At 48.2% G+C, this 23,593-nt stretch overlaps 1 protein-coding gene across 1 annotated transcript; it reads right to left on the minus strand.

Moving 5' to 3' along the window:
* Nucleotides 1-1,363: 1,363 nt before the first annotated feature.
* On the minus strand, nucleotides 1,364-12,381 carry EBPL (EBP like). Its single transcript, XM_040426029.1, has 4 exons — nucleotides 12,175-12,381; nucleotides 9,521-9,590; nucleotides 4,304-4,442; nucleotides 1,364-2,025 (listed from the first exon to the last, which is right to left on the minus strand). The coding sequence occupies exons 1-4, from the start codon at nucleotides 12,349-12,351 to the stop codon at nucleotides 1,785-1,787; spliced, it is 627 nt and encodes a 208-aa protein (XP_040281963.1). The 5' UTR covers nucleotides 12,352-12,381; the 3' UTR covers nucleotides 1,364-1,784.
* Between the last annotated feature and the right edge of the window lie 11,212 nt (nucleotides 12,382-23,593).

Here is a 23,593-nt window from a genome sequence, read left to right on the forward strand (position 1 = left end):
ACACCAAACACGTGCGATTTTTCTCACGAGAGTGCAAAACGCATTACAATGTTTTGCACTTGCGCAGAAAAATCGAGCGTGTTCCCGCAACGCACCCGCACATTTTCCTGCAACGCCCGTCTGAAAGAGGCCTTACAGTTCTGGAATGTATTAGATGACACCGACATAATGTTGTTAGTGTCATCTAATACATTCCAGAACTGTAAGGGTTACATAGCTTCATAAATCAATATAATGCTATGTGACTCCCGTCAGTGCTGGGAGGTCAGGACGGGAGCTGTGCTTCAGACTCGCAGCGTGACACACGCTCGTCTGCAAGGGGCCTTAAATCAGATTTTTTAAACTTTGTTAACCATTTAAGTGTTCCACAAGAAATGTAAAATGGAGGTGAAATTTTTCACATTTTTTTTGCAGATTTACCATTTTCATAAATTTTTCCTGCACCACAGCAAAACAAACCTCAATATTTATTACCCAGATCCTGTGGCATACAGAAACACTCCATATGTGGTCGTAAACTGCTCTATAGGCACATGGCATGGCAGAAGGGAAGGAGCACCATATGGCTTTTAGGCCTCATGTACACGACCATTCCGTTTTTTTGCGGTCCTCAAACCGCGGATCCGCAAAAAACGGAAGCCGTCCGTGTGCCTTCTGCAATTTGCGGAACGGAATGGGAGGACCATTGTAGAAATGCCTATTCTTGTCCGCAAAACGGACAAGAATGGGACATGCTATATGCGGACCACAACAACCGTCGTGTGCATGAGGCCTTGTAGTGCAGTTTTTGCTGGAATGGTTTTTGGGTGTAATGTCACATTTGACCCCCATAAAGGTACCCCATTTTGGAAACTACAACCCTTAAGGAATTTATTGAGTGGTGTAGCAAGCGCGTTGACTCCACAGGTGTTTTAATAGCATTTAGAAACACTTGGCTGTGAAAATGCGGATCTGATGGGGTCAGAGGGAGCCTCATTCCTCTGTAAACCCCTAAGATGCTGTTTATGATTGCTCCCATAAAGAATGAATGGCGTGGCAGTGTGCGTGCATGAGCTGCCACTCCATCAGAACAGGGGAACAGGACTATCACAAAAAAGGTACAATATTACTCCAGTACGGGGAATGTCATAAAATTACTAGAGTAATGTCTCTGGAAAAAAGTACTGTACTTTTCACTTTATCAGATGCACTGTTTTTGGCAGTGCATCTTAGGGGACTTTCATACTTGCGGCAGAGGATTCCGGTAGGAAGTACCAGCAGCTGCTTGTAAATGATGTCTTATCTTTCAGCTGTTAATAGGCAAATCCCCCCAAATAACAACACTTAAGGAAAGCATAAAAGAACACAAACATGTGGAAACAGGTGTGTTAAATGAAAGTGTTTATAAAAAATATTAAATTACATCAATTAAAAAAAAAAAGGAAGCAATGTGTCACAAAGGATCTTTCAATGCTGCCATAATTAAAATGATTCAAACCATATTCTTAACCTACATTCACACAACTGCGTTTTTAGTCCGTGTCCAATCTGCATTTTTTACGGATCGCAAGCGGACCCATTCATTTCTATGGGGCTGCAAAAAATGCAGACAGCACATAGATGTCATCCATGTGCTGCCCACATCCATGCAGCTGTTCTGCAAATTCTAATTCTAGAACATGTCCTATTCTTGTCTGTTTTGCAGACAAAACTAGGTATTTGGGTGATGGGGTCTGCACACAGCTGGTATCTGCATTTTGCTGATCCCAGAACTGCAAAACGGATACGGTCGTGTGGATGTAGCCTTATCGTGACTTTTTTCCAGCTGGTCTTCTGCCACCATGAACTTTTTTAAGCTCCAGCCAGGACTGCCACAGTAAAAGTCCAGGAACTACAACCCAAATGCCATTGAAGAACACTAAATAAACCCACATATAGAGAACGTTGGAGGTGTTAAGACTTGGGCTTCCAACTAACCAGTCTGGACAAAACGTCATCCATCCTCCATACAACTCACATACACACAGCGTGATTTGAAGGAAATGCCTGAAAAACAAGAATAAGATAAGTAGTAAAAAGGATTCACGCCACTTTACACATTCAGTGTACTTTAAGGGTACGTTTTGTTGCCAAAAAATCTGTCACAAAATCTGCATGAGTTGAATGCGGATTACTCAATGAATTTTGTGGTCGATTTGTTGCAGACTTCACTATAGAATTGCAAAGGGTGAAACTGAAAGCCACAGTGGAAATCCACCGTATACATTGCCATACTGTGGATTTAACATCCACACTGTAGGGGGGTCATTCACACGACTGTGGTTTGGTTCCGCATCCGAGGCGCATTCTTTGCGGCTCGGGTGCGGACCCATTCACTTCATTAGGGTCGCAAAAGATGCGGACACCATCCGTTGCTCCCTTCCGTGGCCCCGCAAAAATTATAGATCATGTCTTATTCTTGTCCGTACAGCGCAGGGTCACCTTTCTTGGTCGTAGGGAGCTGCATCAATAGCAATTTCCTAACGTTAACTTTATAATGAACTCATTTTCTTTATACAAGGGGAGTGACGCCTTTGGGGGAGTAGCCTAAACATATGAGTACATCTGTACTATCCAATTCCCACCACTAGATGGTGCAACAATTCCATTTCTACATAATGGTCCACGTTTACTAACATGGGTGCACCTAAAGCATGTCGTAAATTGCACCAAAATCATGTTTGGGGAAAATCCTCTGTGCCTAGCTCTAAAAAGTGTGTGGCTTACTGGAAAGGTTATGGTTTCCTTAAAAGGGGTTCTGGCTAAAGGTGCTAAATTTTGATACAAAATTGCTCCACAATTGTCTCAAACTAAGGCCTCATGCACACGTCCGTTCCGTTTCTTTGCGGTCTGCAAAAAACGGAAGCCGCCCGTGTGCCTTACGCAATTTGCGGAACGGAACGGGCGGCCCATTGTAGAAATGCCTATTCTTGTCCGCAAAACGGACAAGAATAGGACATGCTATTTTTTTTTGTGGGGCCACGGAACGGAGCAACGGATGCGGACAGCCCACGGAGTGCTGTCCGCATCTTTTGCGGCCCCATTGAAGTGAATGGGTCTGCACCCGAGCCGCAAAAAATGCGCCTCGGATGCTGACCACAACAACAGTCGTGTGCATGAGGCCTAAGGCCTCTTTCACACGGGCGTCATGTTTTTGGCCCGGATAAGATGCGGGTGCGTTGCGGGAAAATGCGCAATATTTCCGCGCGAGTGCAAAACATTGTAATGCTTTTTGTACGCGCGTGAGAAAAATCGGCATGTTTGGTACCCAAACCCGAACTTCTTCACAGAAGTTCGGGTTTGGTATTGTGTAGATTGTTATAAGGGAAAATAATACATAGTTATAAGGGAAAATAATAGCATTCTTAATACAGAATGCATAGTACAATAGGGCTGGAGGGGATAAAAAAAAAAAAAATTCAATTTTTTTTTAACTCCCCTTAATCCACTTGCTCGCGCAGCCCAGCTTCTCTTCTGTCTTTGAGGAATAGGACCTTTGATGATGTCACTACGCTCATCACATGGTCCATCACATTATCTTTTACCATGGTGATGGATCATGTGACGGACCATGTGATGAGCGTAGTGACATCACCACAGGTCCTTTTCCTGTGCACAGCAAAGATGAAGACAGAAGAGATGCCGGCTGCGCGAGCAAGTGGATTAAGGTGAGTTAAATTATTTTTTTTAACCCCTCCAGCCCTATTGTACTATGCATTTTGTATTAAGAATGCTATTATTTTCCCTTATAACCATGTTATAAGGGAAAATAATAATGATCGGATCTCCATCCCGATCGTCTCCTAGCAACCGTGCAAGAAAATCGCACCGCATCCGCTCTTGCTTGCAGATGCTTGCGATTTTCACGCAGCCCCATTCACTTCTATGGGGCCTGCGTTGTGTGAAAAACGCTGAATATAGAACATGCTGCGATTTTCATGCAACGCACAAATGATGTGTGAAAATCACCGCTCATGTGCACAACCCCATAGAAATGAATGGGTCCGGATTCAATGCGGGTGCAATGCGTTCACCTCACGCATTGCACCCGCGCGGAAATCTCGCCCGTGTGAAAGGGGCCTAAGCCAACCACTGAGGGCGGAGGGGTATAAAGTTAGACTAAAATGTCTAGCCTGGCACCAAATTTATCATCCAGGCTGAACCCGTGATGGTGCAGGTCTAGACAGCCTGTCTACATTTATACCATGTACTGGATTTGTAAATCTGCCCCAATGAATAATACAAATCTATGCACACTTAATGTATGCCGCTAGATGGCTCTCACCTGTAGTACTTATCCTTTATGATGGCATATGCCAACAGCACAGCCAACAGCCCATCTACAACAACTGTGAGGATCTCCAGAGATACAATTGTGGGGTCCGAATGAAGCCAGCGCTCATCTGCTTTCCCATATTCCTTCCCTGTCAAGCAAGAACAACATCACATAACAAGAGAAAACAGATGATGGCTAATACAGGAGACTGTGATCAAGAATACTGTGTACAGGTGTGAAGTGGCTCCGGATAGAGACTACAAAGCTAAGTCATCTGGTCACTTCGTCAGCCATACACATTGTGGGCCAGATTTATCATTAGCTCAGGTCAGAATAATGGAGTGAAAAAGTCTCAAAAAAGTCCCAAACGCTAAAACTGCGCACAAATTTGCGACTTTTTTCTGCTCTGCACTATGCTCGCCAGTTTTCTGAAAGTGGGCGTGTTTTCTTATGTAAATGAATCTCTAGACAGATTTACTATTGGGACTATTTAAAAAAGTCGCAAAAAAGTCGCAAAAAAGTCCCAATTTCACTCCAGTGAGGACCATGCTTATCTTATGAGACTTTTTAATAGAACATGCGACTTTTTCATAAAAACGTGCGACTTTTTCATAAAAACGTGCGACTTTTGTAAAGCTGCTTACTGACGGATAAACTGCTACCGTCAAACCACATTTATTACAGTCTTAAAGGGCCGATCATAAATCTGACTTGGCTAAAACTGACTTAAGCCATATGTGAAAGTGGAGTGAGCTGTCAGAGTAATGATAAATCTGGCCCATTGAGTGAAGGCGATAATGTGCGTTTGTCTAGAACAAGTTATTATTATGGGGGCGCCTCCTTCTCCCTGGCTGTGGTGCCAGGTAGAAGGTGAGCTGTTTTTTCTCCCCGACGTGGTCCGCGCCACAGCCAGAGAGAAGGAGACGCCCCCTGAGAAAAGCTAGCGACTCCTGCTCCCTGTACCGATGCCATCTATTAGCATACAGGGCACGAAAACAGAACGGGGGCACGGCAGGGCAGTTGAGGGGCGTTTGGAAAAAAGCAGAGCATACCCCACTTAAAGGTACTTAGTTTAACAAAAAAACAACAGTGAAAGGTCCTCTTTAAACTACATCTCCCCCGCAGCGCAGAGCAGGAGTCACGAGACCCGGGCTCCTGTTTTAATTTAAAAAATAATAATATTGGGGAGAAGCACCGATCCAGGATGATTACCCCTTAAATGCCACTGCATCTAAGCGGTTTAGAGGGCGCTCCCTCTGTTAGGCGTCAGTACCCCTGAGATCGCAGGATGCCGATGTCTTAGCATGGTAGACGGGGGCCTATATGCAGTGTATGTCCTATCAGGCTGTGCCTGAGGAGCAGCCTGATAGTGCCTGTCAGTATAGTACTGAAAGTATAATACACTGTACCGCATAAACAGTACAGTGTATTATAAAAATTATTAGAAGATCACTTGTCAAAGCCTCTTGTGGGACTAGTAAATTGTAAAAATATGTTAACGTTTTATCAAAATGCGGAACACACATTGCTTTTGTCCGTGTTTTGTGGATCCGCAAAACCCATATGGACGTGTGAATGGACCCTTAGTATGTTATGCATACCTCAAAATGGTGCCATTAAAAACTGCAACTTGTCAAGCGAAAAACAAGTCCTCATAAGGCCTCATTCACACGTCAGTGATTTCCATCAGTGATTGGGAGCCAAAACCAGGATTGGAGCCTCCACAGACATGAGGCCCAAGGGAAAGATCTGCTCCTGTTCTGTGTTTACAGCCGCACCTGGTTTTGGCTCACAATCACTGATGGAAATCACTGTCAGTGGACATACCTGGGTGCCTCTATACACACAGATTAGTATACTGCGTCCACTCCAGCGCCACCTCCTATAAGGTCGGCACAACATGGTGATATATTCTAAGGCTACCTGCACATGTAGAGTATTTGCAGTGGGGAAATCCACGGCCGCCATGTTGATGAGATTTCAACACATCTCATCTCCACGCTGCAGAGATTTACCTTGTGGAAATTGGGCTGCAGTGCAGATTTTTTAATCCCCAGCATGTCAGGGGTGAAGTATGGGGTGAGATCTGCATATTAGGCATGTGGATTTTGCTGGACATTTGCAACGAATTCCACCGCAGGATTGGTTCCCTGGTTGCATCCCAGTATAGGATCATATACCAGTAATCAGTGATAGAGCAGTGTTACTCCATGAGGGGGGCCTTGCTAGTGAATTAGATTCCTGTAAATGTCCTAATGGGTTTAGCCTCAAAAGGAAAGAAATAGGGAGATCAATTTTTGGCGACTGGTGAGGGCGAGGCCCAGGCATCACCATCTCCGGGCTGGCAAGGACTGCAGAACACCTATGGTATAGTCGTGGTACTGTCATGAGACTGAAGATTTCATAGTCAAGCTATGTCACATCATTTATGAAGTCCAAATTTGCAGTTAGCTGACGGCAATGGGACGTCTGCCGGTGACGTGCCACTACAACATGAATTCTCACCATCCAAGGTCAAGTACACCGTCACTCTTGTTGAAGCCATGCTGTTTGTACGTTGTGTCTACCAAAGGTCTTGGTGTAAGCAGTCTTATGGTCATGAGGCTAAATGTACTGGTTTCACTGGTAGTACAGTGACTGGGGTCATAGATACAGTAGGTGAACACGATTTTGTGTCAATCTCGCTGTATTTCTCGGCGAGATTGAGCACATACGAGCCCCATCGCGGGAGCCAGCGCCGAGCTGGCTTGCCGCGATGGAGACAGAGCCGTCATAGAAGCGACGGGAGATCCGACTTGGATTCCCGCCAATTCTACACGTGTGCGGCGTTTGTTATGAATCCTGAGGGGGAAGTCCCCGCCGGATTTTAAATAAAAATCCGGCCTGGGTCCCGCCCTCAGGAGCATACCGGGCCCTTAGGTCTGTTATGGGTTGTAAGGAGAGCCCCCCCCTACACCGAAAAAAACGGCGTAGGGGGTCCCCCTACAATCCATACCAGACCCGTATCCAAAGCACGCTACCCGGCCAGCCAGGAAGGGAGTGGGGACGAGCGAGCGCCCCCCCCCCCTCCTGAGCCGTACCAGGCTGCATGCCCTCAACATGGGGGGTTGGGTGCTCTGGGGCAGGGGGCGCACTGCGGCCCCCCCACCTCAGAGCACCCTGTCCCCATGTTGATGAGGACAGGGCCCCTTCCCGACAACCCTGGCCGTTGGTTGTCGGGGTATGCGGGCGGGAGGCTTATCGGAATCTGGGAGCCCTATTTAATAAGGGGGCCCCCAGATACCGGCCCCCCACCCTAAGTGAATGAGTATGGGGTACATCGTACCCCTACCCATTCACCTGCAAGAAAAGTGGTAAAAACACAAATAAACCACACAGTGTATTAAAATATTTTATTTTTCTGCTCCGGAGGCCGCCCCCTGTCTTCTTTATTAGCTCTTTTACCAGGGGGGGGGCTCTTCTTCTTCCGATATCCCGACGGGTCTTCTCCGCTATCCGGGGGGGTCTTCTCAACTCTCCGGGGTTCTCCTTCTGTCTTCTCCTTCTGTCTTGTTGTCTCCTTCTGTCTTCTGTCTCCGGGGTTCTCCTTCTGTCTTCTCCGCTATCCGGGGGGGTCTTCTCAACTCTCCGGGGTTCTCCTTCTGTCTTCTCCTTCTGTCTTGTTGTCTCCTTCTGTCTTCTGTCTCCGGGGTTCTCCTTCTGTCTTCTCCGCTATCCGGGGGGGTCTTCTCAACTCTCCGGGGTTCTCCTTCTGTCTTGTTGTCTCCTTCTGTCTTCTCCTTCTGTCTTGTTGTCTCCTTCTGTCTTCGGGGTTCTCCTTCTGTTTTCGCCTCTCTCTGTTGTTGACTCGGCGCACCCCGGTTCTTCGTCTCGCGAGACTCGGCGCACCCCGATTCTTCGTCTCGCGAGACGAAGAATCGGGGTGCGCCGAGTCTCGCGAGACGAAGAACCGGGGTGCGCCGAGTCAACAACAGAGAGAGGCGAAAACAGAAGGAGAACCCCGAAGACAGAAGGAGACAACAAGACAGAAGGAGAAGACAGAAGGAGACAACAAGACAGAAGGAGAACCCCGGAGAGTTGAGAAGACCCCCCCGGATAGCGGAGAAGACAGAAGGAGAACCCCGGAGACAGAAGACAGAAGGAGACAACAAGACAGAAGGAGAAGACAGAAGGAGAACCCCGGAGAGTTGAGAAGACCCCCCGGATAGCGGAGAAGACCCGTCGGGATATCGGAAGAAGAAGAGCCCCCCCCTGGTAAAAGAGCTAATAAAGAAGACAGGGGGCGGCCTCCGGAGCAGAAAAATAAAATATTTTAATACACTGTGTGGTTTATTTGTGTTTTTACCACTTTTCTTGCAGGTGAATGGGTAGGGGTACGATGTACCCCATACTCATTCACTTAGGGTGGGGGGCCGGTATCTGGGGGCCCCCTTATTAAAGGGGGCTCCCAGATTCCGATAAGCCTCCCGCCCGCATACCCCGACAACCAACGGCCAGGGTTGTCGGGAAGGGGCCCTGTCCTCATCAACATGGGGACAGGGTGCTCTGAGGTGGGGGGGCCGCAGTGCGCCCCCTGCCCCAGAGCACCCAACCCCCCATGTTGAGGGCATGCAGCCTGGTACGGCTCAGGAGGGGGGGGGGGCGCTCGCTCGTCCCCACTCCCTTCCTGGCTGGCCGGGTAGCGTGCTTTGGATACGGGTCTGGTATGGATTGTAGGGGGACCCCCTACGTCGTTTTTTTCGGCGTAGGGGGGGCTCTCCTTACAACCCATAACAGACCTAAGGGCCCAGTATGCTCCTGAGGGCGGGACCCAGGCCGGATTTTTATTTAAAATCCGGCGGGGACTTCCCCCTCAGGATTCATAACAAACGCTGCACACGTGTAGAATTGGCGGGAATCCAAGTCGGATCTCCCGTCGCTTCTATGACGCGCTTGCTGGGATGTGCTGTCACTATCCCAGTGAGTGCGAGATCTCGGCACCATGTCGCCGAGTATCAGCGCGACGCTGTCGTGCTAAAAACACAATGTCAGAAACACCTACTGTATGTAAAGGCGCCATGATGGACATACAGTTAGGAACTAGGTAGAAGGCAATGTGATTTGTGAGCGCTGGCCGTAACCATCCGACACCACCCAGTGTGCAGTACACATCATTCCCAGCGTCCTCCCACAGGTGCAGACGGTCTAATAAATGTGCCGCCATATAGTACCCAGAGAAATACTTACACAGAGAAGCCAGTGCCCCCTCGGACGTGGCAACTGTCCCCACTAGGGAAAGGTATACGAAGGGCCCCTCCTGGAAGCACAGACAAGGGATATGCTGATTAGTGTGGTACAGTGTCTTACAATCCACAGCTACTGGCGACATTCATAACCGGCTTCTGATGTCACACATACAGTAGGGCCACACAAAAATCTGAGAGGCTTGTGTGCAACGCAAGCAGCGACCTGTCCAGTCCACCACCAGAAGGCTTTTACCGACAAGGCCCACAGAGGATTTCAATACCGGGATTAAACGGATCTGTTTTGATTTTGCACATCAGGAAGCGTCCGTTCCGTTACGATGTGGTTGTGTGAAATCAAAACAGAAAAAAACGGATCCGTATTTTAAGCTCCTAAAAAAAAAAAAAAAAAAAGAAGAAGATCCATCACCATTGACTTACAATGTTTTCAGTGACGAATCCTTTTTTTTGACCAGACACAAAACTGCAGCTTGCAGCGGTCTTGTGTCCGTTCACAAAACGGAATGCTGGCGGAAGGGAAGACATCCTGATTTTTCCGCGCGAGTGCAAAACATTGTAATGCGCGTGAGAAAAATCGGCATGTTTGGTACCCAAACCCGAACTTCTTCACAGAAGTTCGGGTTTTGGGTTAGGTGTTCTGCAGATTGTTTTATTTTCCCTTCTAACATGGTTATAAGGGAAAATAATAGCATTCTGAATACAGAATGCTAAGTAAAATAGGGCTGGAGGGGTTAATTTTTTTTTTTTTTTAACTCACCTTAATCCACTTGATCGCGCAGCCGGCATCTCTTCTGTCTTCTTTGCTGTGCCCAGGAATAGGACCTTTGATGACTGTGTCACTGAGCTCATCACATGGTCCAATCACATGGTTCATCACCATGGTGAGGGACCATGTGATTGGATCATGTGATGTGACGTCACCACAGGTCCTTAGCCAGCAGCTCAACATTACAGAAGAAGACAGAGATCTGCAACTACGCGATCAAGTGGACTCAGTGAGTTAATTATTATTTTTTTTTAACCCCTCCATCACTATTTTACTTTGCATTCTGTATTCAGAATGCTATTATTTCCCCTTATAACCATGTTATAAGGGAAAATAATACAGATCGGGTTCCCAGCCCGATCGTCACGTAGCAACCATGCGTGAAAATTGCACCGCATCCGCACTTGCTTGCGATTTTCACGCGGCCCCATTCACTTCTATGTGAAAAACACAGAAATCCGGACACGCTCGTGTGAAAGAGGCCTTAGGCTACTTTCACACTGGCGTTTTGGCTTTCCGTTTGTGAGATCCGTTCAGGGCTCTCACAAGCGTCCAAAACGGATCCGTTTTGCCCTAATGCATTCTGAATGGAAAAGGATCCGCTCAGAATGCATCAGTTTGCCTCCGATCCATCTCCATTCCGCTTTGGAGGTGGACAGCAATACACTGCCTGCAGCGTTTTGGTGTCCATCTGACGAAACTGAGCCAAACGGATATGTCCTGGCACACAATGTAAGTCAATGGGGATGGATCCGTTTTCTCTGACACAATAGAAAACGGATCAGTCTCCCATTGACTTTCAATGGAGTTCATGACGGATCCGTCTTGACTATGTTACAGATAATACAAACGGATCCTTTCATGACAAATGCATGCGGTTGTAATTATTATTGTAACGGATCCGTTTTTGCAGATCTATGACGCATCCGCCCAAAAACGCGAGTGTGAAAGTAGCCTTACCGACTCAACAGCCCTGGTCTACTGTGATGGACCCACCAAAGTGGTCGCTGACAGATTGTGAGAGTTCAAATACACAAGGTGAAAAAATTGCCATTTGTGCAATAAAAGCTGTATGACTTATGCAGCGTGCTGCCTCAAGGGGGGATATCGGTGAACCGTGATATGCGGTACTTAAAGTGTAACCGTCATGTCATGGGGTTTTTTTTGGGCGACATATTATCCCTCTTTGTATTTTTCAAAAGTTGGGAGTTATGGATTTAGACATCCATACTATGTCAATTCTTTGTGTGGATTTCATCCTTTTCAAAGCAAGGATGAGATCTGCAGCAAAACTGCGTCAAATCAATCGGTAACACATGCGGTTTTTGGTACGGAAACAAACAAAAATCTGCAGAATTTCTGTAAGACACGCTGCACCCCGGTGCGGGAAGCCTAAAGGGTGACCCGGCTTTACAATACTGATGGGCTGTCCTCAGGCTCACACGCAGCATCCACCCCTCTTCTGTTTTCCGTCCAAGATTCATTCATTAAGGGGTCATGCCCACGACCGTATGTATTTTGAGGTCTGCAAAAAACGGATCCGCAAAAAATACGGATGACGTCCGTGTGCATTCCGTATTTAGCGGAACCGAACAGCTGGCCCCTGATAGAACAGTACTATCCTTGTCCGTAATGTGGACAATAATAGGACATGTAATATTTTTTTGCGGAACGGAAATACGGAAATGGAATGCACACGGAGTAACTTCCGTTTTTGTGGACCAATTGAAATGAATGGTTCCACATACGGTCCACAAAAAAAAAAACGGAACGGGCACGGAAAGAACTAGATACTAGAACCTCTGTAACCATGGACAGCCTTTATAATAATGTATTATCTCTCACATCTGTCGCTATATATAACTACTCACCAGAGTGAAGTGCACAATGGCATCGTAGAAAAGCCAGACCAGCACCCATCTGTCAGTGCCGGAGCACCTCTTCCCCAGACGCTGCGCTAACGCATACCCCAGTGCCAGCTGGGCAGCGCAGGCTGCCAGGGAGTAGACGGTGACTGCGCTCACCAGCGGCGCCCCCTCTGCCGCCATGGCTGCTGCTGAGCTCTGCAGGTAGGTGGCGGCTCCTCACTGGCCGCCGCACAGTCCCCCTCCCGAAGCTGAATGGCGGGAAGCAGGATCTCCCCACGTACAGTCCTCCCCCAGACACTCCCAGCAGCAGGGGGGCAAGGAGCGCTGCCAGCCGAGGATGGGAGTGTTCACAATCACCACATGCACGCGTGCTGCAGGAGGCTGGCAGGGCTGCGACCTGTTAGTTATGGCTGGACTTAGGGAGATGCTGAATGCAGTGCTGGGCACTCACTGCTACTGTGCCCCATAACAGAGCCAACACCAGCAGTGCCACCATGACACAGCCACAGTTTCTCCAGCCATAAGGGAGCTAATAGCAATGCCCACATGCTAGCCAGCCATAGCACTCTCCCCAGCGCCCCCATTACAGTGCACTGCTCAGGTCACCACCTCCACAAGTGATCAATGGATGTCCCAAAGGTAACTGTCCATTGATAGCATTCAAGGACTGCTGCTAAGGAGCCATAGTCCCACTGGGACATGATCCTAATGGCTTTCAATCCCAAAAGCTACATGATCCATTGTGGCCCTTGTTTCTGGATCACCTGAAGTGTCAGATATATGTCAGACAGTCCACGTAGGAGATCTGAACAGACTAAAGGCCAGGGGGCCCACTTCATTCTAGTGGTCAATATGGGTCCCAGAGAACCCCACCCCCTCACCAATTCTCAATACATTCAGGTACCCCCACACCTGTAACAACCTGTACAATTAAGGGCTCATGCACACAAACGTATTTTCTTTCCATGTCCGTTCCGTTTTTTTTTTTGTGGACCGTATGCGGAACCATTCACTTCAATGAGTCCGCAAAAAAAACAGAAGTTACTCCAGGTGCATTCCGTTTCCGTATTTCCGTTACGCAAAAAAATAGAACGTTCTATTATTGTCCGCATTACGGACAAGGATAGTACTGTTCTATTAGGGGCCAGCTGTTCCGTTCTGAGAATACGGAATGCACTCGGACATCATCCGTATTTTTTGCGGACCGCAAAATACATACGGTCGTGTGCACGAGGCCTTATGTTTATTAGGCCGTTTTTAGGCAGCCGGAGTCCACATCCGTTCTGCAATTTTGCGGAACGGGTATGGACCCATTTATTTCTACGGGGCAGCAAAAGATGGCGTGTGCTGTCCACATCCGTAGTTAGGTTCTGTGGCCCCGCAAAAAAAGGCGAATAGAACATGCCCTATTAATTTTCTATGACAGCGGCGGCATGTGCGGTCCGCAAATTGCGGGACGCACATAGGCCGATATCCGTGTTTTGCAGATCTGCAATTTGTGGAGCCTAAAGGGGGCGGTCATGGTGAGCTCCACCAGGGTTGGAGTGGCCCAGCGAGCACCAACTGTATTGTCCACAGGACGCCGATAGAGGCACAGGGGACATTATTATTTTTAGGCGCACTCATGGGACATCTTCAAAGGGTCATACATTAGCCCCAAGCCATTATTTCTGTCTAAAGGGCAAAAAAGGGGGTACTCTTACTTTCTAGGGCACTCACTGGGCTCATTACTACTTTCTAGGGGAAACAAAAGGATCATTTACAGTTAGGTCCATATATAATTGGACATTGACACAAATTTAGTTTTTATTACCTGTTTACTAAAACATATTCAAGTTATATAATGGACATATTTGAGGGTATCAACATTCAAATTGAAGGGTTTAGGAGTTTTTAGCTCCTTTACATGTGGCACCCTGTTTTTAAAGGGACCAAAAGTAATCGGACAATCGACTAAAAAGCTGTCTCATGGACAGGTGTGGGCAATTCATTATTTCTTTCTCAATTAAGCACATAAAAGGCCTGGAGTTGAGGTGTGGTGCTTGCATTTTGAAGATTTTGCTGAGAAATAAACATGCGCTCAAAGGAGCTCTCCATGCAGGTGAAACAAGCCATCCTTCATCTGCGAAAACAGAAAAAAAAACATCCGAGAAATTGCTACACTATTAGGAGTGGCAAAATCTACAGTTTGGTACATCCTGAGAAAGAAAGAAAGAAAGAAAGCACTGGTGACCTCAACAATGCAAAAAGACCTGGACGCCCACGGAAGACAACAGTGGTGGATGATGGCATAATAATTACCATGGTGAAGAGAAACCCCTTCACAACAGCCAACCAAGTGAACAACCCTCTCCAGGATATAGGCGTATCAATATCCAAATCTACCATAAAGAGAAGACTGCATGAAAGTAAATACAGAGGGTTCACTGCACGGTGCCTCAAGAATAAGAAGGCCAGATTGGACTTTGCTAAAAAAACATCTTAAAAAACCAGCACACTTCTAGAAGAACATTCTTTGGACAGATGAAACCAAGATCAACCTCTACCAGAATGATGGAAAGAAAAAAGTATGGCGAAGGCATGGTACAGCTCGTGATCCAAAGCATACCACATCATCTGTAAAACACGGAGGAGGCAGTGTGATGGCTTGGGCATGCATGGCTGCCAGTGGCACTGGGTCCCTAGGGTTTATTGATGATGTGACACAGGACAGAAGCAACCTGATGAATTCTGGGGTTGTCAGAGACAAATCCGGCCAAACTGGTTGGCATTTCATAATACAGATGGACAATGACCCAAAACATGAAGCCAAAGCAATCCAGGAGTTTATTAAAGCAAACAAGTGGAATATTCTTGAATGGCCAAGTCAGTCACCTGATCTGAACCCAATAGAGCATTTCACTTGTTAAAGACTAAACTTCAGACAGAAAGGCCACAAACAAACAGCAACTGAAAACCGCTGCAGTAAAGGCCTGGAAGAGCATTAAAAAGGAGGAAACACAGCGTCTGGTGATGTCCATGAGTTCAAGACTTCAGGCAGTCATTGCCAACGTGTTGTCAGCCAAGTATTAGAAATTAACATTTTTTTCACAATTATTTAATTTGTCCAATTACTATTGAAATGAAGGGATTGAGTTGAAAAAAATGCTTTAGTTCCTCACATTTTTAGGCGATCATTTTGTTCAACCCACTGAATTAAAGCTGAAAGTCTGAACTTCAACTGCATCTGAATTGTTTTGTTCAAAATCCATTGTGGTAATGTACAGAACAAAAACTAGAAAAATGTTGTATCTGTCCAAATACATATGGACTCAACTGTATATTGTCTAAAGCTGTGGTTCCCAACCGCCGGGCCGCGGCCCAGGACCAGGCCCTAGAGCAGGGATGCTCAACCTGCGGCCCTCCAGCTGTTGTAAAACTACAACTCCCACCATGCCCTGCTGTAGGCTGATAGCTGTCGGCTGTCCGGGAATGATGGGAGTTGTAGTTTTGCAACAGCTGGAGGGCTGCCCTAGAGGATGGTTTCCTGGGCCGCGGCAATACAGAGGAGTGGAGTCGGCAGGCGCATGCACGCCCGACGCGCACATCACACACAGCGCACGGCCGTACAGCGGGAAGGAAGGAGAGCGTTCCTTTCTTCCAACTGTGATGCCAGCCAACCACTGCCACCAATGAGGAGAGAGTGGGCGGAGGAGGGGAGGGACTGTGGCCACTGTGCCACCAATGATAATTAGCCAGAGGACCATTCATGGGTCCGGATTTTATTAACTAAGTAGCAGGACATGTAGAGTGGCACTCAGGGATTGCCCTGCACTTACTATTATTCCTGGGCGCCGCTCCGTTCGCCCGCTGTGGCCCCCGTAACATTCTGCCGCGCTGTATGCTAATTACTACTATCGGAAGACCAGGGAGGAGACATCAGCTTCTCTCCCTGGGCGTCTCCTTCTCCCTGGCTGTAGCGCTGTCCAATCACTGCGCAGAGCGTCACAGCCAGGGAGAAAAAAACCTCACCTTCTCCCTGGCTGTGACTCTGCGCTGCGATTGGACAGCGCTACAGCCAGGGAGAAGGAGACGCCCAGGGAGAGAAGCTGATGTCTCCTCCCTGGTGTTCCGATGCTATTACTTAGCATACAGCGCAGGAGATGGTAATGGGTGCCTCAGCGGCGCCTAGATATAATAATAAGTGCAGGGAGATCCCTGGGCGCCGCTATATATGTCCTGCTGCTTAGTTAATAAAGTATGGACCCATGAAAGGTCCTCTTACAGATACAGAAGGCGGGTGCGGCACCTGAGGGGTTAACGGCCGCTGATCGCAGCTCCCTGTCAGAGGTGGGGTGCTGGCTATTAGTGATGGACGAACATCGGCCGGGACGATTCGCGAACGCGTGTTCGGGATCAAATGTTCACAAACCGCACGTTCGCGTTGCGCCCATTGACTTTAATAGCAGGCGAACCTGAAAAACCTTCAGGTTATATTTGAAGCCACCAAATACAAACTATGAGTGCACAAATAGTCCCACAACATGGACAGTGATATACCAGAGAGGGATCATTGGCAAAAATTCCCACAAAAAATATGTATTTTAATCAGGGGCCATTTTTATGCGTCTTAAAGGGAAACTCTCAAAAATGTGCCCTGCTGGAGCCTAGAAATTTTTTATTTCCTATCGGTTTGATGTATACAAATGTGCAGCACTCTACGTTTTTGTATCCTGCAGAGTCCATTAAAAAAATGCAGACGTTAACGTAATTTTTTTTTCTACCATGGAACTGTATGGTGAACGGATGCCACTGTACGGCATCAGTCTGAGACATGTGTTAACGCATACATTTTTGGTATGCATTAAATGGATGGCAAAAATAGGATGTGAACCAAGCCCTAGAGTCAGAATAAGCACCAGTACACAGCGGAGCAGCGTGGCGGAGAGGGGAGGCCGCCATGTACTGACAGAGCACTACCTGGTCCTGGTGGTCAGGGATGAGGACTGTGCTTCCCAAGGATCATTTATCTACTGGGAAATACAGGGCACAGTATAATACACTAGAATCTATATAATATAAAGATATTAGCCCTACCCCCGAATAACAATACAATTAGGGGGTCATTTATTATATAGAAATACGTCTATGTTAGGCGTATTTTTGACACAGATTGTGGCGCAAAGGTCCTTAGCTCCGCAATCTGCATATTTTTCCAGCTCATGCCAGGTCTAAAAAAGGATGGCGTGGGCAGAGAAAGGGATACAGTTATGGCCATCCAGTTATTGGATACCACCGCCAAACATTGACCGGATAACACCTCTGTACAGTGACCGGATAACACCGCCATACCGTGACCGGATAAAAGAGTATAAGAGGGCACAGTACAGGGAATGACTAGGGGCACTGCACAGGATGTGGTAAGAGGGCACAATGCAGGGTATAAGGGGGCAAAGTACGGGGTGAGGGGCACAGTACGGGGTGAGGGGCACAGTCACATGACCCTGTGACATTAGAAGGTCCTTATGGTGAATGCGGTTCATACGGCACCATAATGAGAGGCAGAGGAGTGAGACAGGGGTGTGATTACATGGCTAGAGATAAAAAATGTAATTGTCGTCCAGTACAGGCCCCAAAAATTAGGCAATAGGCATTCACCTGACAGCAAAGAACTTTGGATTATGTGGCTGGAGGTACATTAGGCGGTCACAGGATAAATATGTAACTGTCGGCCAGTACAGGCGCCAAAAATTAGGCAATAGACATTCACCTGAGAGCAAAGAACTTTGGATTCTGTGGCTGGAGGTACATTAGGCGGTCACAGGATAAATATGTAACTGTCAGCCAGTACAGGTCCCAAAAATTAGGCATTCACCTGAGATAAAAGGCCTTTTATGCCGCTGTATATACATAAGGCAAGGACCATTCTTTGTTCTGGGTGGTGGCGGATAATTGTGGGCTGGCATGAGGAAATTCAATTACACGTGGTCATCACAGCTGTTGAATTTCTCCGAGATCCATGCCTCATTAATTTTTTTAAATGTGAGGTAGTCCACACTGCCGTGTGCTAGGCAAGTGCGTTTATCGGTCACGATCCCCCCTGCTGCGCTGAACATCCTTTCAAACAGGACACTCGACGAGGGGCAAGCCAAGAGTTCCATGGCAAATTGTGCCAGCTCTGGCCACAGGTCAAGCCTGCACACCCAATAGTCAAGGGGTTCCTCGCTTCTCAGAGCATCCACATCAGCCGTTAACCCGATGTAGTCGGACACCTGTCGGTCTAGGCGTTCCCTGAGGCTGGATACAGAGGGCGGCTGTCGATGGGTTGGCTGCAAGAATGGTCTCATATCCGAAGTGACCAACACATCTTCAAACCCCCCTCTTTTTGCAGGCGCGGTAGGATTGGTACCCGCACCTGTTTCGCAGGGCGTGGAAATTCCTCTGCCAGTGTCCGCAACAGCAGAATGCAGCATCTGTCGCAGCAAGGCCTGGAAATGCTGCATTCTGACAGCCCTCTGTGATGCTGGTAACATGTCCACCATTTTGTGTTTGTACTGGGGGTCTAAGTACGTTGCCACCCAGTACAGGTCCTTGCCCGTTATGCTTTTTATACTGGGGTCCCTCTTCGAACACTGGAGCATGAAGGCCCCTATTTCCACTAAATAGGAAGCGGTGGAGCGCCCTTGCTCCTGCTCATCACCCAGGAGAATGTCGTTCTCAGTCTCCTCCCCCCAGCCATGGACAACACCAAGGATCCCCGAAAAGTTTAAAGCCTGCTCTTCTTGCTCCTCCTCCCCCCAGCCACCATCCTTCTCTGACTCCTCTTCAGACTCCTGCTGACTTGTCTCAGATGGAGTAGCCCCCCTTGGGAATTCATTCGGCATTGCAACTTCCTGATCTTCAAGCTCCTGCTCCTCGACGGCTTGATCAATGACACGACGCAATGCACTCTCCAGAAAGAAGGCGTAAGGTATGATGTCACTGATGGCGCCCTGGCTGCGACTGACCAGTTTGGTGATCTCATCAAATGGCCGCAGAAGTCTGCATGCGTCGCGCCCATTGACTTTAATAGCAGGCGAACCTGAAAAACCTTCAGGTCATATTTGCAGCCACCAAATACAAACTATGAGTGCACAAATAGTCCCACAACATGGACAGTGATATACCAGAGAGGGATCATTGGCAAAAATTCCCACAAAAAATATGTATTTTAATCAGGGGCCATTTTTATGCGTCTTAAAGGGAAACTCTCAAAAATGTGCCCTGCTGGAGCCTAGAAAAATGTTATTTCCTATCGGTTTGATGTATACAAATGTGCAGCACTCTACGTTTTTGTATCCTGCAGAGTCCATTAAAAAAATGCAGACGTTAACGTAATTTTTTTTTCTACCATGGAACTGTATGGTGAACGGATGCCACTGTACGGCATCAGACTGAGACATGTGTTGACGCATACATTTTTGGTATGCATTAAATGGATAGCAAAAATAGGATGTAAACCCAGCCCTAGTGTCAGAATAAGCACCAGTACACAGCGGAGCAGCGTGGCGGAGAGGGGAGGCCGCCATGTACTGACAGAGCACTACCTGGTCCTGGTGGTCAGGGATGAGGACTGTGTTTTGCAAGGTTTATTTTCTACTGAGAAATACAGGAAACAGTATAATATACTAGAATCTATATAATATAAAGATATTATTCCTACCCCCGAATAATAATAAAAATAAAAATAGGTGGTCCTTTATTATATAGAAATATGTCTATGTTAGGCGTATTTCTGACACAGATTGTGGCGCAAAGGTCCTTAGCTCCGCAATCTGCATATTTTTCCAGCTCATGCCAGGTCTAAAAAAGGATGGCGTGGGCAGGGAAAGGGATACAGTTATGGCCATTCAGTTATTGGATACCACCGCCATACATTGACCGGATAACACCTCTGTACAGTGACCGGATAACACCGCCATACTGTGACGGGATAAAAGGGTTTAAGAGGGCACAGTACAGGGAATGACTAGGGGCACTGCACAGGGTGTGGTAAGAGGGCACAATGCAGGGTATAAGGGGGCAAAGTACGGGGTGAGGGGCACAGTACGGGGTGGGGGGCACAGTCACATGACCCTGTCACATTAGAAGGTCCTTATGGTGAATGCGGTTCATACGGCACCATAATGAGAGGCAGAGGAGTGAGACAGGGGTGTGATAACATGGCTAGAGATAAAAAATGTAACTGTCGTCCAGTACAGGCCCCAAAAATTAGGCAATAGGCATTCACCTGACAGCAAAGAACTTTGGATTATGTGGCTGGAGGTACATTAGGCGGTCACAGGATAAATATGTAACTGTCGGCCAGTACAGGCGCCAAAAATTAGGCAATAGACATTCACCTGAGAGCAAAGAACTTTGGATTCTGTGTCTGGAGGTACATTAGGCGGTCACAGGATAAATATGTAACTGTCGGCCAGTACAGGTCCCAAAAATTAGGCATTCACCTGAGATAAAAGGCCTTTTATGCCGCTGTATATACATAAGGCAAGGACCATTCTTTGTTCTGGGTGGTGGCGGATAATTGTGGGCTGGCATGAGGAAATTCAATTACACGTGGTCATCACAGCTGTTGAATTTCTCCAAGATCCATGCCTCATTAATTTTTTTAAATGTGAGGTAGTCCACACTGCCGTGTGCTAGGCAAGTGCGCTTATCAGTCACGATCCCCCCTGCTGCGCTGAACATCCTTTCAAACAGGACACTCGACGAGGGGCAAGCCAAGAGTTCCATGGCAAATTGTGCCAGCTCTGGCCACAGGTCAAGCCTGCACACCCAGTAGTCAAGGGGTTCCTCGCTTCTCAGAGCGTCCACATCAGCCGTTAACCTGATGTAGTCGGACACCTGTTGGTCTAGGCGTTCCCTGAGGCTGGATACAGAGGGCGGCTGTCGATGGGTTGGCTGCAAGAATAGTCTCGTATCCGAAGTGACCAACACATCTTCAAACCGCCCTCTTTTTGCAGGCGCGGTAGGATTGGTACCCGCACCTGTTTTGCAGGGCGTGGAAATTCCTCTGCCAGCGCCCGCAACAGCAGAATGCAGCATCTGTCGCAGCAAGGCCTGGAAATGCTGCATTCTGACAGCCCTCTGTGATGCTGGTAACATGTCCACCATTTTGTGTTTGTACTGGGGGTCTAAGTACGTTGCCACCCAGTACAGGTCCTTGCCCGTTATGCTTTTTATACTGGGGTCCCTCTTCGAACACTAGAGCATGAAGGCCCCTATTTGTACTAAATTGGAAGCGGTGCAGCGCCCTTGCTCCTGCTCATCACCCAGGAGAATGTCGTTCTCAGTCTCCTCCCCCCAGCCATGGACAACACCAAGGATCCCCGAAAAGTTTAAAGCCTGCTCTTCTTGCTCCTCCTCCCCCCAGCCACCATCCTTCTCTGACTCCTCTTCAGACTCCTGCTGACTTGTCTCAGATGGAGTAGCCCCCCTTGGGAATTCATTCGGCATTGCAACTTCCTGATCTTCAAGCTCCTGCTCCTCGACGGCTTGATCAATGACACGACGCAATGCACGCTCCAGAAAGAAGGCGTAAGGTACGATGTCACTGATGGCGCCCTGGCTGCGACTGACCAGTTTGGTGATCTCATCAAATGGCCGCAGAAGTCTGCATGCGTCGCGCATGAGCAGCCACTGGCGTGGTGAAAAGAAACCAAGCTCCCCAGAACCTGTCCTGCCGCAGAGTTCGTACAGGTTGTCGTTAACGGCACATTTCTGCTGGAGCAACCTATCAGGCATATACAAGGTGGAGTTCCAGCACGTCGGGCAGTCACAAATCAGACGTCTGACAGGCAAGTGGTGTCGCCGCTGAATGTCAGCAAGGCGAGCCATGGCCGTGTAAGATCTTCTAAAATGGCCAGAGATTTTCCTGGCCTGCCGCAAGACGTCCTGGACCCCGGGGTATTTGGCAACGAATCACTGCACGACTAAGTTCATGACGTGTGCCATGCACTGCACATGTGTCATTTTGCCCTGTTTCAGCGTGCTCAGCAGATTGGCACCGTTGTCGCACACCACTTTACCAGCTGTCAAATTGAGCGGGGTTAGCCACTGATCGGCCTGTGACCGCAGAGCTGAAAGCAGTGCAGGACCTGTATGGCTCTTGGCTTCCAGGCACAACAGCCGCAGCACAGCATGGCAAGGTCTCACCTGGCACGTCAAATAGGTTCTGGGGAGTTTGGGGGGGGGGGGGGGGGGTGTAGCGGAAGAGGCGGTAGCAGTGGAAAGTCAGCCGAGGAGGAGGAGGAGAAGAAGAGGCAGGCCTGCATGCAATCCTTGGCAGTAACACCAAATCCACGCTGGTGCCACAGGTTACATGCTTGATGGCCGTCAGAAGGTTCACCCAGTGGGCAGTAAAAGTTATCTACCTTCCCTGCCTGTGTTTGCTGGACCACGTGTCTGTGGTCAGATGTATCTTGGCATCGACACTGTGTGCCAGAGATATATTAACTTGCCGCTGTACTTGGCCATATAGTCCAGGGATGACCTTCTGGGAGAAATATTTCCTTCTGGGGACCTTCCATTGCTGTGTGCCAATGGCCACAAATTTTATAAAGGCCTCCGAGTCCACCAGTTTATATGGCAGTAGTTGGCGGGCTGGCAGTTCCGACAAGCCAGTGGTCAGCTGTTGGGCAAGAGGATTATCCGGCGTCATCAATTTTTTACACTCGAACATTTGGGCCACGGAAGCCTACCTTTTGCTAGATGAACGCGACGGTGGAAGGTGGAGTGGAGGACAAATGGTTCTGACGGTGTTGCTCCCACTGGGCTCGGTGATGGGAGGCCAGGTGCCTTCTTAAGGCGGTCGTCCCTAGGTGAGTGTTGGGCTTACTGTGACTTATGCATTGACAGCACAGGCTGCAGATGACAACACTATTATCAGCAGCTGACACGTAAAAAAAAGCCCACATTGCGGAGCCATGTGCTGGCGTCCTGGGAGCGCAAGATGTGACCGTGCATGGTGGATGGCTCGCTCCAGATACATTTGCAGTCTGCTTTTTGCCTCTTGTGCACTGCGAGTTCTGCCTGCTTCTCCTCCCTATCTGCTACTCCGTCTCTCCCTCTGAACCCCCTCCTCTTCCTCTCTTGTGGGCACCCACGTGATGTCCATGGACACGTCATCATCGTCACCTTCACCACAACTGACTGGGTACTGTCAGACCGCTGGGTGGTGGCCGTTGCTACCTCCTCTTCCTCATCCAATGCCAAGAATGGCTGCGCATCGGTAGGGTCTGGGAATGATTGGGAAAATAATTCCTCTGACTCGAGTAGAGGGGCAGATAGTGAGGAGGGTGCAGAAGCGGAAGGCTTAGTGAGCCACTCAACCAACTCTGGTGCGCCCTTTGAAGTTATCGCACGCTCCTTCTCCAACTTCCCACTTAGGCTCCAGCCTGGTGCA

The sequence above is a fragment of the Bufo bufo genome, chromosome 3 (assembly GCF_905171765.1).
Source record: "Bufo bufo chromosome 3, aBufBuf1.1, whole genome shotgun sequence".
NCBI lineage: Eukaryota > Metazoa > Chordata > Amphibia > Anura > Bufonidae > Bufo > Bufo bufo.